At 41.7% G+C, this 21,608-nt stretch overlaps 2 protein-coding genes across 11 annotated transcripts in view; both read right to left on the bottom strand.

Annotated features, from left to right (window-relative positions):
• Positions 1–419: 419 nt before the first annotated feature.
• On the bottom strand, positions 420–13,291 carry lbr (lamin B receptor). 3 transcript variants are annotated; one of them, XM_084030683.1, is made up of 14 exons: positions 13,148–13,291; positions 8,791–8,965; positions 7,852–8,061; positions 7,041–7,109; positions 5,415–5,589; positions 4,882–5,078; positions 4,400–4,454; positions 4,041–4,235; positions 3,845–3,948; positions 3,214–3,339; positions 2,956–3,124; positions 2,713–2,793; positions 2,426–2,548; positions 420–2,135 (listed from the first exon to the last, which is right to left on the bottom strand). In XM_084030683.1, exons 2-14 carry the CDS (start codon positions 8,959–8,961, stop codon positions 1,975–1,977), a joined length of 1,836 nt encoding a protein of 611 aa, XP_083886809.1. In that variant the 5' UTR covers positions 8,962–8,965; positions 13,148–13,291; the 3' UTR covers positions 420–1,974. The 3 variants fall into 3 exon arrangements, with proteins under 3 accessions (XP_083886809.1, XP_083886807.1, XP_083886808.1); XM_084030681.1 differs by having other exon boundaries at positions 7,032–7,109; XM_084030682.1 differs by lacking the exon at positions 13,148–13,291 and adding an exon at positions 11,508–11,592 and having other exon boundaries at positions 7,032–7,109.
• Positions 13,292–17,177: 3,886 nt separating this feature from the next.
• enah (ENAH actin regulator) overlaps positions 17,178–21,608 on the bottom strand; it is a 101,839-nt gene continuing 97,408 nt past the window's right edge. For all 8 annotated transcript variants that reach the window (XM_084030744.1, XM_084030743.1, XM_084030748.1 and 5 more), the window contains 3 exons: positions 21,280–21,364; positions 19,703–19,760; positions 17,178–19,075 (listed from right to left, as the gene is read on the bottom strand). In XM_084030744.1, the coding sequence (XP_083886870.1) occupies positions 19,038–19,075; positions 19,703–19,760; positions 21,280–21,364 (181 nt within the window). In that variant the 3' untranslated portion in view covers positions 17,178–19,037. The remainder of the gene's footprint in view (positions 19,076–19,702; positions 19,761–21,279; positions 21,365–21,608) is intronic.

Genomic DNA, 21,608 nt, shown 5'->3' on the forward strand with positions numbered 1-21,608 from the left:
ATGGCTTCTTTTTTTTTTACATACTATAACTTTTTTCGACATACTTATACTATGACCTATTTCAGGACTTTTTTTTCCCGACCTACTATACTATGACTTGTTTCATGACTTTTTTTCGACATAATATATACTATGGAAAAAAGTCCTCAAAAAAGTGAAAGTACTATACTACAACTTTTTTCAGGACTTTTCTTTCCGACGTACTGACTTTGTTCGACATACTATACTGTCTTTTTTCAACATACTATATACTATGAATTGTTTCATCACTTTGGGATATCCTATTCTACATACTATATTCGAAAAAAGTATTGTATGTCGAAAATCCTGAATAAAATCATAGTATGTTGAAAAAAGTCAGAGTATAGTATGGCGAAAAAAGACAAAATCCTGTCAACAAATGAACAAAGTCCACAGAAAAGGGAAATAATGTAAACCTTTATTTTATGCTGCAATATTCGTATTAAGCTTTTCCAATCACTGTTTGATTCCTCCTTACTGACAGATCTGTTTACTTCTCATTCATCATCATTATTAATGTTCATCAAGTATGGCTTCCCACCCAGATAACCATCATGTGTCCTGAGGCATACAGGAGGTAGTCGACATGGCTTCCTCCCATCAGGTAATGCCACCGGTTGCTTTAATACATTTTGAAGTCTTGTCCAGAAACATGGCAGATCTATCTGTAAACAACTACAGTGGTTGAAATGACATTAACTTAAAACAAAAATAAAAAGCAAAATTAAATATCTAATCAGAAACATTACTATTATCACTACTGTCACTTTTTCAGAAAATAGCATGATTTAAAAAAAATATATATTTACATGGTATTCAGTCAGCACAGCATAAAAAATGCTACCTAGTTGAGTTAATATATTGCTATTTAGCTGCACAGGCGCAAAAAAGAAAAAACACTTTTTGGATTCACAAATGCAGCTTGTAAATACTCTGTCACAGTATAAACTGAATTTAAATTGTCTTATGACTTGAGTTATTAAAGCTTAAATAGAGTCAAACCAAATTTGTGTGGCAGTGGTGTGAAATTAACAAGCAGTTCACAGAACATCAATGCTTTCATCAGCGCCGTAAACATTCAGGAAATGCAAGTGGTTTGGAAGCGTTAACGTGATATGAATGACGGATACTAATGCTAAAAAACTAATTCATTTTCTTTTAAGCGGTGACTCATAACTACATCTCCCAGAGGGCACGGCGTGCGTGGCAGAACCTGAGGTAGCAAAGCCAAATTAAACACACTTTGGGATTGAAAAAAGAAAATCTATAGACCTCAACACATTAGTGCATTTTTCTTGAAACCTAAAAATAATTTTTACACTCTCAATTCAAAACTAGATGCCTATATCAAAAGATGCACAACACAATTTTGAAGACGAAACTTTTCGAGTTCAACTTTCTGACAAAGTTCTGGGTCCTGAGAAAGAACAAGAAATCCCATCCTTCACAATATACACAAGCAGTATAACTATAGTAGAAAGGCGTACTTACAAAGTTATTCATAATAGCCAAGCTGATATTGTAGCATTGTGAATATGGAAGCAATGAGTAAAACTTACCCAAATTATGAAAATGGTGAGATGTTCTTGAAGTATAAAACAAATGTGTATATACAAAAATATACATCCTAACAAGACGTTCCTAGCAGAGGCATTTTCATATCCCCCCTCATTTTGAAAACTTTTCAAGTCTATATTTTTGAGTATTTTCTATTTTAAAAAAAGAAGCTTCAAATAGTCCACAATACCAATAGGCATCATTTTCTCTTCCGTCAAAATAATTGAAACTACTATAGTTTCTTCAGTCCACAATCAAGATTTGAAAAATGTTAAAAAGATTAAAAAGTCAAATCAGTCTATTGTCCATTCAAATTCATGTTTTTTTGGTGAGCCTTCACGGCCATAATATCGAGTAGAAAAGGGCCTCAGCTCGGGAGAGTCCGGCACGAGGTCCTCAGTAGACGCCGGGAATGATCCGGTAGCGAACAGTTCGGCAGTACTCTTCCCACGCCGAGCCGTACTTCCTCCTGCACTCGCTCATGTCGCGGGAGTCTCGGTGCACCAGCAGGATGATGAAGTAGATCATGTAGTACCATGGCAGGAGGTGGCTGAAGCCTGCAGGGGGGGATGAGGAAGGGACATTTTAATCTGACTCTGGATCTGTTCTCAGCATTGTTATCCTGTTACCTCTAGTGTGTTTAAAAAAAATACAAATGGTACAAAACAAATTAGCATCTTTGCTTTGATATAATGTGCAATAGCACCGTGCTAAAAGCTTGCTTTGCATTCGGTGTGAACAAACAATGAACCGTTCTACTAGTGCTTCATTTGTATATGTTCTTACTGCGTTAGCTTGTGAGTGTTTGTGTGTGTTTACTTGTGGTGCAAACGTGAAGCCAACGTACCACAGGGTAGGGACCAGGCCAGAGCCATCAACAGGTCTCCCAGGTAGTTAGGGTGGCGGACTAAACCCCACCAGCCAGACACCAGTAGACTCTTTCCTGTAGCTGTGGGGATCGTCTTCAAGTCTGGAGAGAGCAGAAACACAAATGTGGGTCAATTTATTGACTGTAACTCAAACGGCTGATCCGCCTCAATGATTTTCCCTTGGAGGGCAATAAAAGAATATGTAGGGAGGAAAAAGTCCTCCCTTTCAACAACCAGGACATCATTAGCCTGCAGCTGAACTTACGAGACAGTCTGGGGTCTGATGGGTTTCTCCTGAAGGCGTTCTTCTCAGAGTTGGAATTCCTGAAGATGTAGAAGCCAACGACTGAAAGATGGAGAGACCAAGAGTAAAGTTTAAAAATCGCCTCGGCTTTAGAAGCTGAGAAAATAAAATGTCATGACATTTGATGAACAGTCAAATGCAGTCACGTCATCAAACAATAGAGATCCTCGACCGAGGCGGCTTTAATGCTCTACTCCGACTTACGTTTGAGTGTCACTATGACTGCGAGAGCAGGGAGGCTCAGAGGGTTGGGGTGGCTGACCAGGTAATAGGCCTGCAGGGTGTATGTAAAGGGAACCCAGACCAGATCACCAAACGCCAACATGAAGCCAAAACCATCGTGGATGAAGTCCATGGTGGTCAGGATGGCTTCCTGAAGAGACGGAAAGACACAGCGGTCACTCACGGATTTCATTAAGGAGACGGTTTGAGGAAGACTTGGGCGTTTCGGGCTGAGCTTACCTCATTCCAGAGGCCGTCCACCACGTAGAGCAGCTGGAAGAGGTTCACAAGGATCATGGAGTAAGACGGAGCATCCAGACCCTGCTCCTTCATCTCAGCCAGCGCCATTGCAAAGTTGATCAAACACTGACCATTGAGACACAAATAAAAAAAATTGTTATGAAAGTTTCCTCATCATCCAGAATGCTTTGCAGGCACATGCACACCGTCAACAACAATCACTAAAACTAATAATACAAATCAAAAGCAAGTAAATCATTAAAAATATGATATTTTTTCAGATGGTGGTGAAAAACTTGCTGCCAATTATAGTTATGAATGAAAATATATAGTATAGTATAAAACATTCACTGATCATCAAAAAGTGTCCAATCACAGGGACCCATTTCACGAGCTGCTATAAAATCTAAGCCACAGCTGACGTTTAAAAGAAATTCCACATGTGGCCACCAGAGTGTGCAATGTGTACAGAAAGTGAGAGGCTAACAGGTACACGTTTCAGATCAAATTAAATTAAAGACTTTCAGCATCATGTGTCTGGCTCTGAATATACAAATATAATAATAAGTATTATTATGAACTTCTTTTTTTCAAGTGCTCATTAATCGTTTGCTTTGGCGTGACAACTCACCCAGCCAATCAGACCAGGGCGCATCTCGCAGAAGAATTTCAGATCAAATTCTTTGATGCGGGGATTGAGCTCATGTCCTTTGAAAAAGTCATAAACCATATTGCCTGGTGAAATAGAGGAAGAGAGAAGTAATCAGACAAGAGGCCCAACACAGCGTGTCTGACCAGTGAGAAGGTAACTCTGGATCTTCTCTTACCAGAGCTTCCCCCCAGTGCCAGCTGCTCCGAGGCAGCGTACCGAGAGCGGACATACAGGTAGACGCTAAGCAGGACGGAGATGATGAAGGCGGCCGTAGTCAGCTGCAGGAAGTGGCTGTGGATGTAGGTGAGGTCAACACCCTGGTGCACCGCTGCTGCTACCGCTGCAGAACTCACCACCACGGCAAAGAAACCTGGAGGGACACGCCGAGCTTCAGATACAGATGGACGTGGAACGACAGCAGAATCTTCGTCTCTTTTTGCTCTAAGCTAGCAGCGATCAGTTTGAGGAACAGAAACATGAATTCATCCATCAACGAGACTGGAGTGCAGATTGTAGTGGTAGTTGGAGACTCACCATTGGTTCTGTACGTCAGCCTCTCCCCAGACCGCAGCGGCATGCCCTGGCTCAGCTGGACAGACAGACACAATCAGGGTTAACAGCTTTGCTTCTCTGTTAGGTTTCAGTTAGTTTATTGTAAACATCTATGACGGGAGACGTCTGAGCTCATGTTCCCACTGTGGGTCGTCGAAAGAGGACAGGAAGAACGTGAAAGACATAAATCAGCTACGTATCTACATTATTTGGACTGAAATCTGAGCATCTTATTAACGGTCACTCATGACCATTAATCCAATTTCTGCCTCCTGCCAGTTAACAGACAGGAAAAGTCATGTGCTGGTTCACGTGTGTCTTTCCTGCAGCCGTTAACACAGAACAAGGTACAGCCTCGCAGTTTCTACTGGGTTCAGTGATGAGGACGGACTGCTTGTGTGTGCGACGACTGATGTCATTTCTCTTCATTACCTCATGCATTCATATAGTATAGTCTCACTCACCTTTCCAATGGGCAGGATGTAGAGCAGGATCTGGAATAAGATCCACAGGATCACAAAGCCAAGAGCCTGGCCATCCCAGAAGGCTTCAAGAGGGGGGAGAGGAGGGGGGAAGTTGGTCAGGCTGGGGTCCCCCTGGTTGACTTGGAGAACTAGGAAGAGAACCCAGGCCGGCAGGAAGAGCAGCCAGAAGTATGCTCCTGGAGGAGGGAACAGACAGTGTGATCAGGATGACTGTACCGCAACACCACAGCAGTGCTTATGTTAAACTTTCACGTTATGAATACAAATACATGAATATATATAGAATACAGAGTGACCAGAAGAAGTAGAAATATCAGTGATACACTCAACTGTCCTGCAATACACATTTACTTCATTTATCAGAAATATTCATTATTGTTTTTCCACTGTGTCAGACACACTAACACACGACGCAGCCTCAAACAACAGAATATGCTAAATACAAAAAACAATGGTGTTCCCTAAATTAAACGGTGGGAGTGGTCGCTCGTCCTATCCCTCCTGTAACCTACCTATCTTCCCTCCAAAGTCCAGTGGAGTGGAGAAGGTGGCAGCAGCAGCCGCCGCCAGCTTGGTATCCTTCTCCTTCAGCTGCTCTGGTTTGACCTCAGCTGGTCTGGCATCACCGTCGTCCTTCCTGCGGCGCAGGTTGTAACGGCCTTGGTTCTTATCAGGCTCCTCAGACTTCTGAAGAAAGATTTTGGATCATTAGAAAAAGAAATAATTCAAATTCTGGGCCCTCAAAACAAAGCATCAATACTTTGTGGCAGGAGCGAAGGAGAAGAAAACAGAATCCTGTACACCGTCCATTACTGAGTAAAGTTACGATAGCCGAAACTACATACTATACATATAGGCTAGGTGTTTCAATATTAACGTCTCATCTACAGGAACTTAACCTGATGAAGGTTAGACTCAGGTTTAAATAAAAAAAAGTCACATGATAATTGAGATTCCCAGTTCTCAATTTCTAAAATATATCCTCCTATCGTATTAATAACGTATGGTTTGTCATCACCACATCTGTTGGATGGAAGGAAAGAAAAGACAGTATATGTAATATACTATGATGGAGAGTATTAACTAGTCAGTCCTTTTTTTCCAAACCATTTTGGATTAAATGATCTATTAGGACTGAGTGTCTTCCAATACATTGGGCGACTGAAACGATGACAAATACAGCACAGTAGATTATTTTTTATTGTGTAATACTGTCATTCAAAACCGTCATTTAAAACATATAAACTGGAGGCAAAATATTCCTTTCCTTTCTACAAATCAAACCTCTAAGAAGAAAAAACAGTAAAGGCTTTTGAAATTAATGAGATTCAATTGAAAAATCAATTCATAAACCAAAGATTAATTATTAAAAGCTGTTGTATTTGAGTTACTGAAACCCCCAGTTCTTTAAGTTATTTCTCGGTTAACTAAAAACATACTTTTACAAAGCTATGACTGAGCTCCTGGGTCTTCTCAGAAAGCTTCTTACTATAGACATAGTATAACTATAGTATAAATATAGATTAGCAACACAACCACACAGACCAACAATGACTTTAGAGGCGAACTGGTTTCAGGTCTGCAATCCTACTCTGGCATCTGATTTAGACAAAAAACAAAACAACAAAGCTGACAAAACTGGGACAAACTGGATTGAAATAACATGCAACGGAGGGAGCGTAAAGAAGTGGCACATGTTGGTACGCCATGTGACCGGCTAAATGAAGCATGATCTTGTGAGGGGAGCCTCTCTGCTGAAAAACACATACAAAACATGCATGCATCAGGACATTCCATCAGCACCAATATTCCTCAAAGCCCATTCACGATGAGGCAGCGAGTCCCACCTGGAACATCCGTTGCTGGGCCTGACAAAACTCAACTCAACTCAAAGGTAGACGGTAAACAGGAGAGCAGCTTGTGTTTAGACACTAAAGTGTTTAGACGCTTTCAGGAGTGAACGCCATGACTCTGGTCTGTTGGTGTTCATGTGTGTACTGTAAATAGCTGGGCAATGGTCCACCACTAATTTACTTCTGAACCTTTCAATTGAATACATATTTATCTTTTTCTGCACAGAGAAACCTTTTTTTCCTTTCTTTTTTTTGTATTAAAAAATAAAAACTCACCTCATTTACTTTGTTAGCGGTGTTATTCTCCTCTTTCTCTTCATGCTTATTGTTACTATTGTTCTCAGCTTCCTTTGTCTGTTGCAATCCATCAAACAATGGAGGGAGATTGATGGAGATGGAGACAAAAAGAAAGGGGGGGAATGAGGAATAGGCAGAGGGAACGTGACTGTTTAGGGTCAAAATCCTGAATGACAAGAGTTGACACTGACACGCCTACTATGACATGCTACTGGTGATTTAGGACATTTCACAATAAACTGGATCCTGCCAGATAAAAGTGTGCCTTTTTAAAATCGACTTCAACTCCAGTCAATACTCCAAGTCAATTTTATTTGTATAGCCCAGTATCACACAACCTGCCTCGAGGGGCTTTAATTTAGGTATTTGTACATGACGGAGACTTGTCATGGGGCCATCTCATCTACAGTGATATTTATTTTCTTTTTTTCCTTATTTGTGCCCACAAATGAAAATGCTCTCTGGCCATCTGAAATTTGTCTCTAGTAATTACTCAAAATAAATAAATAAATCATCTGAAAAGTGACTATATCTAGTCACTATTATATATTATAATACTATATCTAGTCTTTGGGCACATGGCACTTATATTTTAGGAAAAAACAGTAGTCCCATGTACCCAAAGACTCAATATATTATAATAAGAAAATGGTTGCGTTTAAGAAACTTCTAAAGAGTACAATATATGTTTAGTATTTGGTATCTATCATGTCATAACTAGAGCTGAGCGAACTGATAGTGACCCAGCATCATGTCGGTGGTATCACTAAACAGAATGAGAAGGCGATGTGGCCCTTACCAGGGGACTGAGCCTGACTTCTGGTGAATCACTCAGCTTTGTATCCCTGCGGGTGGACGGTGTTCTGTCCGATATGGCTGCCGCAGCGACGGCCGCTGCTGTGCGGGACGATGAGCGCCGCGTGGTCCTTGCTGGGGAGCGCGACCGGCTGCGACGACGGCCTGGTGATCGAGAGCGGGAGCGGGAGCGAGACTGGAAACCAGCAGCGTTCTGAGGGGGAAACGGCGATAGAAACACACGTGGAGATTCAACCCATTAGAAACTTGTTTGCTTCTTGTTTGAAAGAGAAAAGATAGTAAAATGAAGTCTCCCTCATCTTGTGTATAATATATTAACTCAACACAGCAGGCTTGAGAAGAGGTTGTCTGCAAGGCTTGTGCAGTACGATGGCATTTCTCCAAATCATTGATATGGCTACTAAATTAATTGATTTAATGATCATGACTGTGATACTAAAGTTCACAAGAGTACAATAGTAATATTATGTATATTATTTGTTTTTATACAGCAGATAAACAGTTTGTTAATTAGCACAACAATAGCACATGAAAGTGAAATCAGAAAATCAGTGCTGTTCATTTAATTTGGGGTTGTTTATAGGAGATGCACTGTGAATACATTGGCAGGAAGGTGGAACAACACAAAGTGAAAGCAGTGTTCCGTTTATTTAAATGAGTTTAAAAAAATATGAAAAAACAATTGCGTTGTTCATTTTGGACATAATCTTGCAGCCTTTACAACTATGGATTTGCGTTTCAGCAGTCTGCTAGCAGGGTTCCTACACCGTGGCTACAGTCCTGCCATGTGGCCTTCACAATGAAAACATTATCTTTAAAAACAAGGAAATGTAATATTTTCTTAAGCTAAAATTAGGAACAAAATGACACCATCCTTTATTTGCCCGAGAGAGTTTGTGAGTTTCGTTGCAACTGGGACTACCTTGATATCTTGCTCCTTGAGCTCCAGCTCGGTGCCATCCTTGTAGATAACGGTGTAGAGATTACTTTTGGCATCAAAGGATAGCACTTTGACCTCATAATATAGGTTGCTGCCAGGCCAGCGGCCCATCACCATGTCCCCTCTCTGATACTTCACAGTAGGCATCTTCATTAACCTGAGAGTGAAAGTGAAAGTCAGGAGAGATATAGTTAAAGTACAGGGAAGAAAGAGAGAGAAAATGGGAGGACAGCCAGGCAAAGAGAGTAGACGTGAGAAAAAAGAAAAAAGGAAAGATAATGTTTTAGTCTTTCATCAAAACAGCGTGGCCTGGGTTTTAGCGCGTCGTCATGGAAATCACTATTTCATAACAAGCGTTGCACATGGTGGATTTCTGTAATGTGTAACAGCAGCAGCATGAATGTCATTTTCTACTGCAACTACAACCAGTGTGTGCCTGTTTACACTGGGGAAATGGAAATTAAGTCAATTAAATAGGCTATAAAATACATTTAAAAGAGTGTTTAGTCAGTATTTGTTATATATTCTCAGTCTTAAACAAGACGTATGTCATGTACACTTTAGGAACATGACATACACTACACGGGGGACACTACGGAAATGTGCAGATATTAATATCCTCGGATTCACATCATCGACACCAATGACTATCGCTGTCACAATTTGGCCACAATTTAGTAGATAAATGGTCCAGATCAGGATGGTACCGCCTCACCCTGTTAGCCACATCATCATATGTATGTGGAATGATTTGCTTATTTAGAAAACTGTCAACACAGTGCAAACCTAACTTTCAATTGATAAGTACAGTGAAGTATAAATTGATACAATGGCACACATTGTCATTGCACCCTTCCCTTTCCGTTTCCACACAGTCCACTGAAGCACAGCATGAGCTCAAACTTCAACAATCTGCTTCAATGACAAGTACTATAGTGGCATCTCAAAATCTCAATAGGCTCATTGTCACTGGCACTGCTTTGGCAGTTACATATTTGACATGCAACTTGCCGTCCGTCCACTGTATTTACATACAGCGCAACACTGGCTGGACAACAATTCAGCATTATGATGCAATATCACTCCAAAGAGTCTTAAAACATGAAACACTGGTAGTCACAATAAATTGCTCCGTTGCCATAATAACTAATTGAGGAAGAAAAATACCCTATTAATCACAAACTAGAATAATCATACAAAAGCAGCAATTATGCCGTTTATCATGTGATGGTATTTAGCAAAAAGGCTACTGCCAAGGATTACAGGATCTCACTACAACATGGCCAGAGATGAGTGGGCTGTTCTGGCCACTCCCCAAAAGGAATTTAATCTTCAAAATTCAAAATTATTCAAAGGAAATATGTTTATCCCTCAGAGGACAACCTTAAAAATAAAAAAAACACACCCTACCCACAGTCCGAACCAAAACCCCTGGAGGAATCCCTGAACACAGAAAAAAAATTCAACCAAATTTGTATTTCTGTTTACTTATGTGTGAAATTAGCTTGATAGACCTATGGTGTTGTGGCAAGGTTTATACGCCTGGTCAAATTGTACACATTATTGGTTTACGATTTTGAGCCTACATTAGCCTACACTTTAGAACGGCAAAGTCCGACTGTGGTGTTCACCACCGGACACAATGAGGTAGGCCAGGCAAGGTCAGCATTATGGAACATTAGTGACCAGGGAGGCTCAGTGTCTAGAAAACCAACACACTACTGCAGAACTGCTGACAGGTCCGTCCCTGCTAGGGTTACCCAAAGCTGTCTGTCTGACAGAGTTGTGGCATCATTCAAGTCACAGCCAACTAAGCAAAGACAGGAAACTGTGGTTGTGGGTTTGAGGACTACCATAAAATCTAATGTGGTGATAAAAGCTGGTCATTTATTTAACTATTGAGCTCTGTAGACAAATATGAGTTCCTCCAATGCTGCAGATATCAATGCTTTATTGCCAACTGTATAATAACAGTGTAAAGGCAACCCATGCATGGACATACTTGTTACACACAGCTCATTCAAACAGAACTATATTAACTGAGATAAATTGAAGCATATGCCTGCTTATGCTGCTCTAAAATCACTTTTCCATGTGTCACCTTGCCACAGCCAGCATACTACACAGGCAGCATTGCATGTGCAAACTGTTCGATTAGCAGCACCTTAACAAGAACAGCAAGTTACTGTTAGACAGACTGATTAAAAAGAGACAACATGCTTTGATTTCAGCCAAGCAAATGTAGGTCTTTACCTCCAGCTCCCTGCTGGGGACAATTTTAGCCACATGACAGCCTCCAATAGGCAGTCTTACTAATTAAAATTCCAATGGTTAACACAGCAACATGCTTCAGGAAATGGCAGATAGTATATAGAAACGTCTTAAGTTTAGATCAGATTGTGTTTTTTGCCCAGGAGAAATTAAGCATCATAAGTACACCAAAGACAATAAGAGCCAAGTATTGACAACAAAACGCACCCTGTTGCACAATCAAATCCAATGTGTACCTCATCAATTAATCTCCTGTATGCCTTAAAACAATTCCAACTGTCCTTTAAGAAATTGGCTCGCCAGGATTACTACAAACAGGCAGTGAGAGTCAACACATGCAGTCAATCCCTTATCCACTGGTAACTGATCTAATCAGTAAAAACAGAAGGAAATCAAATCCATAACATGCCAGTGGAAAAAAAAAACACCTCGATCTGACACCACCCAAAGTACGTCCTGCGTTGCTCTCCTGACTTGTTTCATATGGGATGTGGAAGTCCGGACTGAATCATGACTGATTTGAGTTTCCCCCAGCAGGTCTCAGGCTGGGCTGATGAAAGGGATACGGGCTGTAACGTAGGTGGAGTTTTAAATAGAAGTCACGTACCGTATACACCCCCACCCACTAAAACCTCCGCTGAGCTCCACCTGGTATGCAGCCCCCAGAAATGAAACACGTGAAATAAGTTGTAAACACCCTCCAAAAAGGCATTACTTGTTGGGTTAACATTGCAGTGGCGTTTTATTTAAGGAAACATCCGGGTGTTTTTACATTAGTGCGCAAATTAAATACAGGAAACACAGGTATATAACGTAAAGCGCCATGAAAGGATAATCTAACGTTAAAGCGACTCTTTTTTTTACACGATTCGCTACTAATTATCTTTAGTGACAGACTCGAGGTCCAGATATAAAAGACACGCACAATATACAAACAAACATACGATTACACAGAAATACATGTGTCCTCAATGGTTAAAATGCATACAAAATTGTTTTAGTGTACTGTTCGGGGACTTTACAATACTATCTCATACAAACCATCCATCGCAATCTAGTTAACAAACGCAAACTAACGTTATGCTTTCAAATGAACCAAGTTGAAGGGAAACTACTTGCTCCTCCAACCCGTGAAATCTTTTGCTTGGACTCTGTAACGGTATTGTTTTCTGCATAATTTCCATTGCGCTCCGATTTGGCAGATACGGTAATTATATATATTTGCCGTTACGGACGGTAATTACTAATCATTCGGAGCACTTTTGTTCAATACTTCGATAAATTAACCTGCATGTTTTACACCACTTTCAATGAAGTGAATGGTAAAATAAAGTACAATTATATTTACTTGAATATTGAGTAGGTTAATTATATCATTCATACCACAACCCAAGTTACAGGAACTGCTCTACAACGTTAGCGCCTAGTGTTAGCTTTGTTAGCTTCCTGACAGCCCTGATGCAGCACCAAGCAACACTGACAGAAGGAGGGAAAACGTCATGCATTCAAATGTCGATGGCGAGGAAAACAAACGCATCCGTCAAAGAATCAAACCTCGAGCAGCACATGTGTAAATAAGTTCAACAAAACACGAATTCAGTATTCAGTGTTGCAGCAGATACGTTTAAAGTAAGTCAGCGTGCGGAAAAGTCGAACAGCCGACGAGTTTAAATGTCTGCGTTAACGTTACAAACTAACTGTATGGTTGTCTTTGACTAAACGGACACAGTCTAATTCCTGGTGGTTACGCGTATTGCGTGCCGTTAATCTGGAGACGCTAGTGTCAATAACGGCAACGTTATAGTTCACGTCAACGTGCTGCTGGCCAGAACTAGCAAACATTTCTAAGAAAATTACGAGACACTTAATGGAAGGACCGACTTTTTTACATTTAACCCAGCGGTTGCTCTGGTATTTTAATCGGACCGGTGGAAACAAGTTAATATTCCAGGAAGTAGCCGGAGTCTAGTCTCGGTTAACTCTGCTAAAACCCAATTTCCCAACAAAGACGAACGTAAAGGCGATTTGTTTCGCATCACAAGCATATACGTTGGGTGGAAGCACTTACCTTGTTACGCCAGTAATTCCACTCAGTAAAACTGCCAAAAAATATTCCTTGAAAAGACGAGGAAATGATAAGTTAAATTGTATATTAAAAAGCAACCGGACGGTGCAAGCGTTTGACGTAGCGCTCGTTCTCCCTCCCTCTCTCGGCAAAACCCACCAGTGACCACGAAGGCGCGAAGCCTGCCGATTGGCTCGTCCAGCGTTCATTTCAAACAGCCCTGCAATCGGATTGGTTACCGGTGGATTTGAGCTGAGTCGGGATTGGCTTTTGAGGGGGTCACGACTATTTTGTTTACTGGTATCAAATTACCGCCAGACAAAATGGAAGAAGTGGCAAAACGTCCATATCTCACACTCAACACTGTTTATACATACTAGAAGCACACTTAACACAGCTATAAATAATTTATTTGGAAATGGACATACTAAAGTAATAAGAAGGTATTAGTAGTAGTAAACGCACTACATTTTTATTTTAATAAAGGTTTAATGTAATAATTCTGCATTAAATAATGTAGAATGCTATAACATTGAGAATAAGAATTCCTGACTGGACTGGCTCATTCAGTCTGTTAATAACCATTCTTATGTTTTATGGCAAAAGTGTTTATTTTTCAATGGCTAATAAAAATTGACACAGAGGAAGACATTTTGCTGTGGGGACAGATGCATCAAATCACTTGGAAGGGTCAGTATTGTCATGGATTGCGCCTTAGTTGCACTGTGTTCAGATGTGATACAAAACATAATGCATTCAATAAATATTAAAAAAAGACATGCATAAATGTGTTGCATAGTGAACTCGGATCTGTCCTCATATTTCTCGTATGCCATCATAAGGACAGCATCCCAAGTTGCATGGATTCAGTAAACTGGTTATTGTGCATCATGCTGTAGCATCTCTGTGGGGAAAGTGCAACATCAGCTGAACACGATGGCATCAAACTACCACGTGCAGCCGAGACACTCGGACACAAAGTCTGAGTAGAGGAGAGCTGCATGCAAAGGCTTATGGGAGCCCTGACGGTTGTGATACCTGCCGCTCAAAACACAATGAGGGGAAGAAAACTGATTTTGAAAATTCAAACTCTCCAATCTAGTTACGACATCGACGTTCTCTCAGCTTCCTCTGGGTGTTTTCCTGCCTTCGTGCAGCTGTCGCTTCGGCACAGCCCCTCTCTGGTTGCAAGTCAAGTCAAACCTCAAATGAACTGCAGATGCACAGGCCAGACCTCGCCAAGCCCCGCCCACAGGAAGCGTTGGTGTAGGGGAAGCTGCACCAGAAACGTTTTTTTTTTTTTTTTTACAAGCAATAAAGTGCGGGAAGTCTATTTAAGGACATTTGCCGTAACAGCAGCTTTTGAAAGTGTCACCTAGAAAGTTGATGAGATCATTGTGAAAATCACAAAATTAAACAGACAAATTTAGCAAAATACTTTATGGACAAATCCAAATATACAATGTCAAAGCCTGTATTCTCATTATTCATTATGAGACCAGAGCCATTGAGAGGTAATACAAAATGTTCTGAATTTTGTGTTGAGCACCTTTAAAGGTTCTAAACATGCATTAGGTAAATAAACTGGCCGCTCATGAATGACATGAAAGGCATTCGGCCAGGGCGTTTTTTTGGCACTTTCCACGTTACCCTACTCTATTTTCATTGCTCTCCCTATTGTATGTGACACTGTTTGTCCAAAACCAATCAAGGGGAGCTGCATTCCATTCAGCAGTGCAAGTACACAGAACCAAAGGGTTCCCCAAAAAATAGTTGTGTTTACAAAAGTGGCAAAACAATTAAAACTATTGAACAGGTGAGACGTTCTTCTTAGAAATTAAAAGATGCTAAACATTTTTGTTAAAATCAATACTCTCAGGGTTTCTGCTGCTGTATGACTGGAAGCCTAAGTTAGTAAATTCTACAGTTATATTTGGAACGCTCACCTGGAGTTGAAATTCGACAATAATAGGTCAAATGTTGTGATGATTTGATACATGTATGTCTGAAAATAAAGAGGTGGCTCTTTACACACCGAGGGCTGCCATTTATAATATGCAATGAATTCGCATGTCAATATTTTTGTGAGTTTATTTGTTGTTGGAATTGTTACTTCTATCTTGATTTCACACAGAACTCAAATATTATGCAGTGAAACCAGAAGAAGGTTGATTTTTCAGAGCATCTAAATATGTTGTGCTGTATGGTTGTGTTACACCTGAAACAACATGGAGTCCGAACCAAGGCGGCAAACTTTACTTACTCCTTCTGAAATTCACTCCATCCGTTCTTATCTTTCACAATAAGTTTTACATGGTTTGTGTGTAACGACCTTTACACGAGCAAAGCGGGAAAAGTTGTTCAAAGTTCATAACACCGTTATAGAAAAGAGACTTCTAGTCTACTAGTATTGCAATTTTTTTATTTAATTTGCTCAAACAAAAACAATATGTTAGCACGTAAGAAAAGACTAATTAACATGAGAACAGTATGGTACAATGCAGACGATAAAAGAAGAAGTCTGGAAACCGACCCATGAAACCTGCCTCAGCCAAATTCATCCCTGCAAATCCACAACTCTTTCATTTCCCCTCGGCATTAAACTGGGATTACGGACAAAGAAAAGCGTTTCCATCATCTGACATCAACGTGGAGCAGAGCTGGCTGCGGAGGACACGACGGAATTCCCAAGCAAGCGAGGAAAGCTGAGCGGCTGAACTCACACGGTCTGTGTGGCGTTTACATGGCATCACAGAACGCCGCCGCCAGACTCGTGTGGAACCATCTCACATCGGAGATCGTCTTTGAACCCTCACGGGCCTCGTGTCTCAAAGGCTTGATTGTACGTCCGAGCTGTTAAAAAAGCAACTCACAACTGTGTGGAAACGAATCACATTTATGTCAAAGAAAAGAAGAAAAAAAGATGATTTCTAAGTGGGGAACAGTACAAAGGTCATCAACTTCTCCCTTCAAATAAACACGACCATGATGGAAAAAAAATAACAAAACAGAAAGCCAAACTAAATAACAACTGCATGTGATCATGATGACAGTCCCTAGACATTATTACTAGTCATCTTTATATCTTTGACGTATTAAATGCAACTTCGGAACAAGGCACAAACCACATAGCTTCACAAAGAGATGAACTGTTCTCGATCCAAAGGTTTCGCCTGCCGAGTGCAGAGACAGACATCTTCCTTTTTTGTCGGATCTCTCCACAAAAACCATACAAAAATAAGAAAGGCGACTTTGTTGAGAGGGGTGGTGTTTAGCGGGAGAGACTGGCCAGTTGAATCCTCTGGTGAGAAAGCCACACTGTTGTGGGACTGCTCTGCCGGTTTGTTGTCGTAAAGTGCGATCGATGCCGTGCGAACACTCAGCTTCCTGGCCGGTGTTCTCGTTTCAGCAAGTGGACGATTAGACGAAACGACGTCATGGACAGTACAGACGGAACACGGCCGCGATTATCCCGCTCATTTGTCCTCATCTCAGTATGTCAACAATATCTGACCCAAGCAAAACGACAGAGACTCTCAAAGGGCACAAATCTGTGACTTCTCATCTCCGAGCATCCGAGCCCTTGAACACAGTCGTGTTGTACGAGATCCAGAGATTACCGGGCAAGACATGGCGAGAGCTAAAGCGGCACTCCGCAGGGTTTACTGCTGATCGGGTTTCACCACGAGGGGGAAGGCGTGGCCTGTGATGTCACACAACTCAAGGACTAAACTGAGAGTTCACGTCTAAGTTTGTCAGGGAGGGAGCGTCTAATGAAAAGATGCTACCGTGTTGAATTATGGGAACTGTAGGACCAAACGTCAGGGTAGTTTGGCCTTTGTTGTCTCTAAACTACATGGAAGGACAACAGGAATCCAATGGAGTGCCTCTTTAAGTCACTGTTGCTGTGACATTAAGGGTAAACACCGTATTGCCTTTGAGTTCTCAATTTGATGCACATCAACCACGAACCCAACAAAGCATCACTTTATAACTTGTTAAAGATATCCTTGGATCCTTTTTGGAACAACGTGGGCTTTTATCCGTTAACACCGCTGATCTCAGAACAGCTACAGCATTTGGACATCAGTCTCTCGGCTCCCAACACACCCCTCTCAGGTTGATTGTACTTTCAGTGAAAACAAACTTGAACTGAAAGAAACGTTGAAACAAAAGTGATTTTTACAATAAAGTGACGGTCCCTTTACGCGTGTATAAAATCGCAGGGAAAATACAGTTTCTGGTTGTACGGATTAGACACTGGCAGGAGAGAAAGGCAAAGAAATAAAAGATGAAACACACACGTCATCAGTAAGCACTAGAGAGTAAATGGCACATTCGCGTCCTCGTACGGACACCATCCGTTACGCACGTGGGTCGTCCTGTGCACCTTTCAAAAGTTTTTCTTTATAAACGCAGTAAAGTAATAATGATCATAATAAAGGATAAAAAGACACAGTATCCTTGGATTTTTATAGAAAATAAGAAAAGGAGAGCATTGTGATTTAGAAATGCTGTTATTCCATGAAATCATGTCTTACAGTGTTGCTCTGATATTCTGTCATGTCGGCCTCCAGTTTCACAGAATATCTGCGATAAAGTTGACGAGAGGTAACGTCGTCCAGCGAGGGCTCATAAATCATAAAAAGGACAGAGACAGTATGAGCGGGGCAGGTGGCGTTTTTGAACAGAGATGCTACACTTATTGCTCGTCATAAAACTTGCGACAGGAAATGCAATTTCGTGGCAGACTTGTGACCCTCACCGCGCAAAAAGGAAACAAGCACACATGCACCGAACGGAGAGGCTTCAAATGTAAAACGTACAGGAAGGAGGAGTCAGTTCTGTCTGCACGACTGGCCGAGGTCAACTACGACGGGTATCAGCAAACCGGCGCCGACGGACACGGGTTGGGTAGAGAGCTACAGACGGGCGGTTGCCCTCGGTGACTCGTCCACCTGCAACTCAACAGCACCGACAGAGAAATGAGGAAACTCCAGGAGGGACACGACACTCGGGATTACGATTCCACAGACGGAGAGACGGACCGCCTAAAGACTGGGTTATTGAGCTACTTGATATGGCCGTAGATCGACACGGAAACAGACATGGTTGATAGATGCTTTTTTTTTTTTCTCTCTAAATAACTTTTTCTCTCTTTTGTACATATTCAGGTTAAAATAGTATTTGAGGAAGACGAGCTTTACAGTGTCCTGCAGTGGTGGACTTCACCAGAGACTGTCAGTCCCCCAGACACACACACACACGCACACACGCACACGCGCACATGCACACACACACTCACTCACTCACTCACTCACTCTCACTCACGCACGCACGCTACCCCTATGGCATTATGGGAAAAAGTTTATATTTTCCATCCCCCACCTTCTTCCCGTCTCCAAACTCTCTTAATAAAACGGTCCTCAGACGAGTTTGGGTTCTTAGCATTGCTGTTCACTTCTGCGCCGATGGTTAATACAGTATCACCGAAGAGTTTGTATGTGTGTTTTTTCTTGTTATTATAGGACGAAGAGAGAGAGACAGAGAGAGAGAGAGAGAGAGAGAGAGAGAGAGAGAGAGAGATAGAAATCATCTTTGCATAAATACATTTGCCTCTCTTTCAGACACCGTCCTGCAGGACGCGATGCCCTCCGCGGGAGGAAGAGGGGATTCCTTCAGCTATCAAGAGTTACAAGCGTCCCACCACAAAATCCCGTCCATTGTTGTCCCGTCCGATGCCGCCCCGAATACTGTCCTCTCTCGGTATTAACATGGTTGCTGTTGTCGTCGTTCTGTTGATTTGACTTTCCGCCGTCGTATCGTCGTGTCTTGTACTGACTGTGGTTGTCTGTCGTGGATGTGTGTGATGATGGTGAAGAGTTTGGATCCTCTACGCCGTGCTGGACTTTCCCAGCTCCTCCCTGATTGCTGAGGACACAAAGAGAAAGACGCGTGAGACCCGAGTTCAGTGTGAGCCGGTCCTACCTAGAAGACAGCGATGTGTGGTGTAGGAGAAGGCACCAAAACGCAAGTTCAAATGATGACCTCTCTGTGAAGTCCACAATATTGACAGCAGCTAGATACCTTCCTGTTATGATTCTGCTATTAGAAACAGTATGAGTCACACAGAGGCGGTGACGGATGATGATGACACTACGCTCACAGGACTGCTGACCTCCTGCAGGAAAATTCTGGTTCATTACAACTTATTTCCATCATTTTGGCCATTATCATAACATTTCGATGACGCACCGACCAAACTTTGTCAGTCCTGATACAGATACCTAGGCTTTGGGTATCGGCCACTGATCAGATACCAGTGTTTCATTGATTAGCTGCATGCATCACTGTGTGGAAGTGACTTAAACGTTGCTTTCCTAACTCTGTAAAACTAAATTCACTCAGTTATTAACTTAACAACAACCTGCAAATATATCTCATGCAAACAATTCAAATGGGGAAGAAGGCAAAGGGAAAGCAGTCAGAAGGAAATGTGTGTCACAGTCAGAGAGATGTCGACTTTAGTGTGTGAGAGGAGAGCAGAGTGACAGTTACCATCAATGAGCTCTTCTTTTAGCTTTGACAGCTCCTTCCTCATCTCGTCCAGAATGTCCTGAGAAAGATAAACGCAACAAAGTCACCTTTCAGTCCAAACGGGATGAAAGTGTCTCATGACATTCAGGCCCGGTTCAGAGCTGGTATGAACATTAGTTTGGGTTATCTGATCACAAGTCACCACCTGTGATCAGATCTCACTTCCCCACTCTATAAGCAAATCACCACGCACATCATTTCTGTTGCCAAAGACCAAAAATACAGCGGTAGCAACTTCCCACTTATTTGTAAATTTTGGTACATTTTTAGGGAGCTGAACATATAATTATTTATTGTCCACCTGCAGATCTGTGCAGAGCACCAGAACAAAAACATCCAAAACACAAGATTCTCTCTCAGTGGGTTCTGTGATACTTTCAAAATGCTAATGTTTAATAATACAAAAACAGCAAAAGTACATAGAGCTGCCTACAGGACTGTAGCTCCCCCTAGTGGAAATGTTATTGGTGCGTTCCAACCACAGACCGTATATCAGAAGCGAACGTAGTCATGGTGGCATGCCCGTTGGTTTGTGGACTACGGTTTTAAGCCTAAGTTCAGCATTTTGGCTGTCGTCGTGTTCAATTTTTTGCAACCAGTGAAGGAAGTGACCATATTTGGACTGAGGAGGAGCGACGGATGGATCTGATGAACACAAGCGGCAGAGCGGCACCCCGAGCAGCAACCTTAATGGATCTGGATCCATCTGGATTCTGTGGTGAAGCTGCTAACAAAGGTAGCTTCATAATTCAAGGTCGACTTTACAGCTAAGTGTTAAAGTCATCTTAGTAGCTAACTGTATCAATAACGAGGTCGCCCCGCCCTAAAGCATCCCCTGCTTTATGGTCTATTTGACTCTAAATGGACCATAATTTACTAAATGAACATCATGCTGGATTGAAGAAGACTTGAAACTAGAGATTGAGACCATAAACTCATGTTTACTGAGGTAATAAATCAGGAGAGAAGTAGGGTCATTTTCTCATAGACTTCTATACAATCTGAAAAGAATTGCCCCCTGATGGCCAGCAGAGAGAATGCAAGTTAAAGGCATTTCAGAGCTGGCTTCACTTTTCAGGAGCGCCTGGTTTGAAGCAAAACAAATCACCAAAGATATTCAAACCATTCCTAATATAGGACATGACAATGACAGTAAAGGGTGTGTCTCCCGGTCCCACGGCTGTGAGTAGTTGTGGTGGCAGATAGGAAGGACTCTGAGAGACTTATCCAACAGGCTCATTGACTGAGACCAGAGGATGGAGCTGCTTTAGAACTGGACGGGTCACTGCACACCCAGAATGGTGGGTGGGTTTCTACTATAGCACAGTGTGTACTGTAGCATAGTTGTAACAGAGCTACATGGCCAGAGAGAATGACAGTTTCAGGCACTTCAGCATCGGCTTCACTTTTCAGAACCGGAGGTTGCCGCCTGATTTAATGTGCCTAACATTCCCACTTTCATGTGCAGTGACATACTATCAAAATAAATGTTTCCCAGTCTCTGAATGGTCAGAACGTCTGTGAAAGTGTTCACCCACCTGTTTCAATCTGTCATAGTCAACCGCTTCTGTCGGCACACCGTTGGCACTTAAGGATGCAGTAGGTGTCGGAGTGGATTTAGGTCTGTGAGGAGAGACAAAGAACCGCAAGGAAACTCAGGGGACGAGAAAGGAAAGGACACAGGAACGTCATTATCATGTCTATCAAATAAATACACATTATACATCTAGATCACGCCTGATGGAAATGTATAGATTTATAAACACAATATGACTTAAACATTTTCTACAATAAAACCTGAAATTCAACCATGATTATCACACACATAACACCCCCAGAGTTAGTTGCTGCTGTATCTGATAGCAAA

Source organism: Eutrigla gurnardus, assembly GCF_963514095.1.
Source record: "Eutrigla gurnardus genome assembly, chromosome: 16".
NCBI lineage: Eukaryota > Metazoa > Chordata > Actinopteri > Perciformes > Triglidae > Eutrigla > Eutrigla gurnardus.

Coding starts and splice junctions, on each gene's coding strand:
- lbr (XM_084030681.1), bottom strand. CDS start 8,961: ATGAAGATGCCTACTGTGAAGTATCAGAGAGGGGACATGGTGATGGGC. Junction 4,455..4,881: donor ACATCCTGCCCATTGGAAAG/GTGAGTGAGACT, acceptor CTGTCTGTCCAG/CTGAGCCAGGGCATGCCGCT. Junction 4,236..4,399: donor GCTGACGTACAGAACCAATG/GTGAGTCTCCAA, acceptor GTGTCCCTCCAG/GTTTCTTTGCCGTGGTGGTG.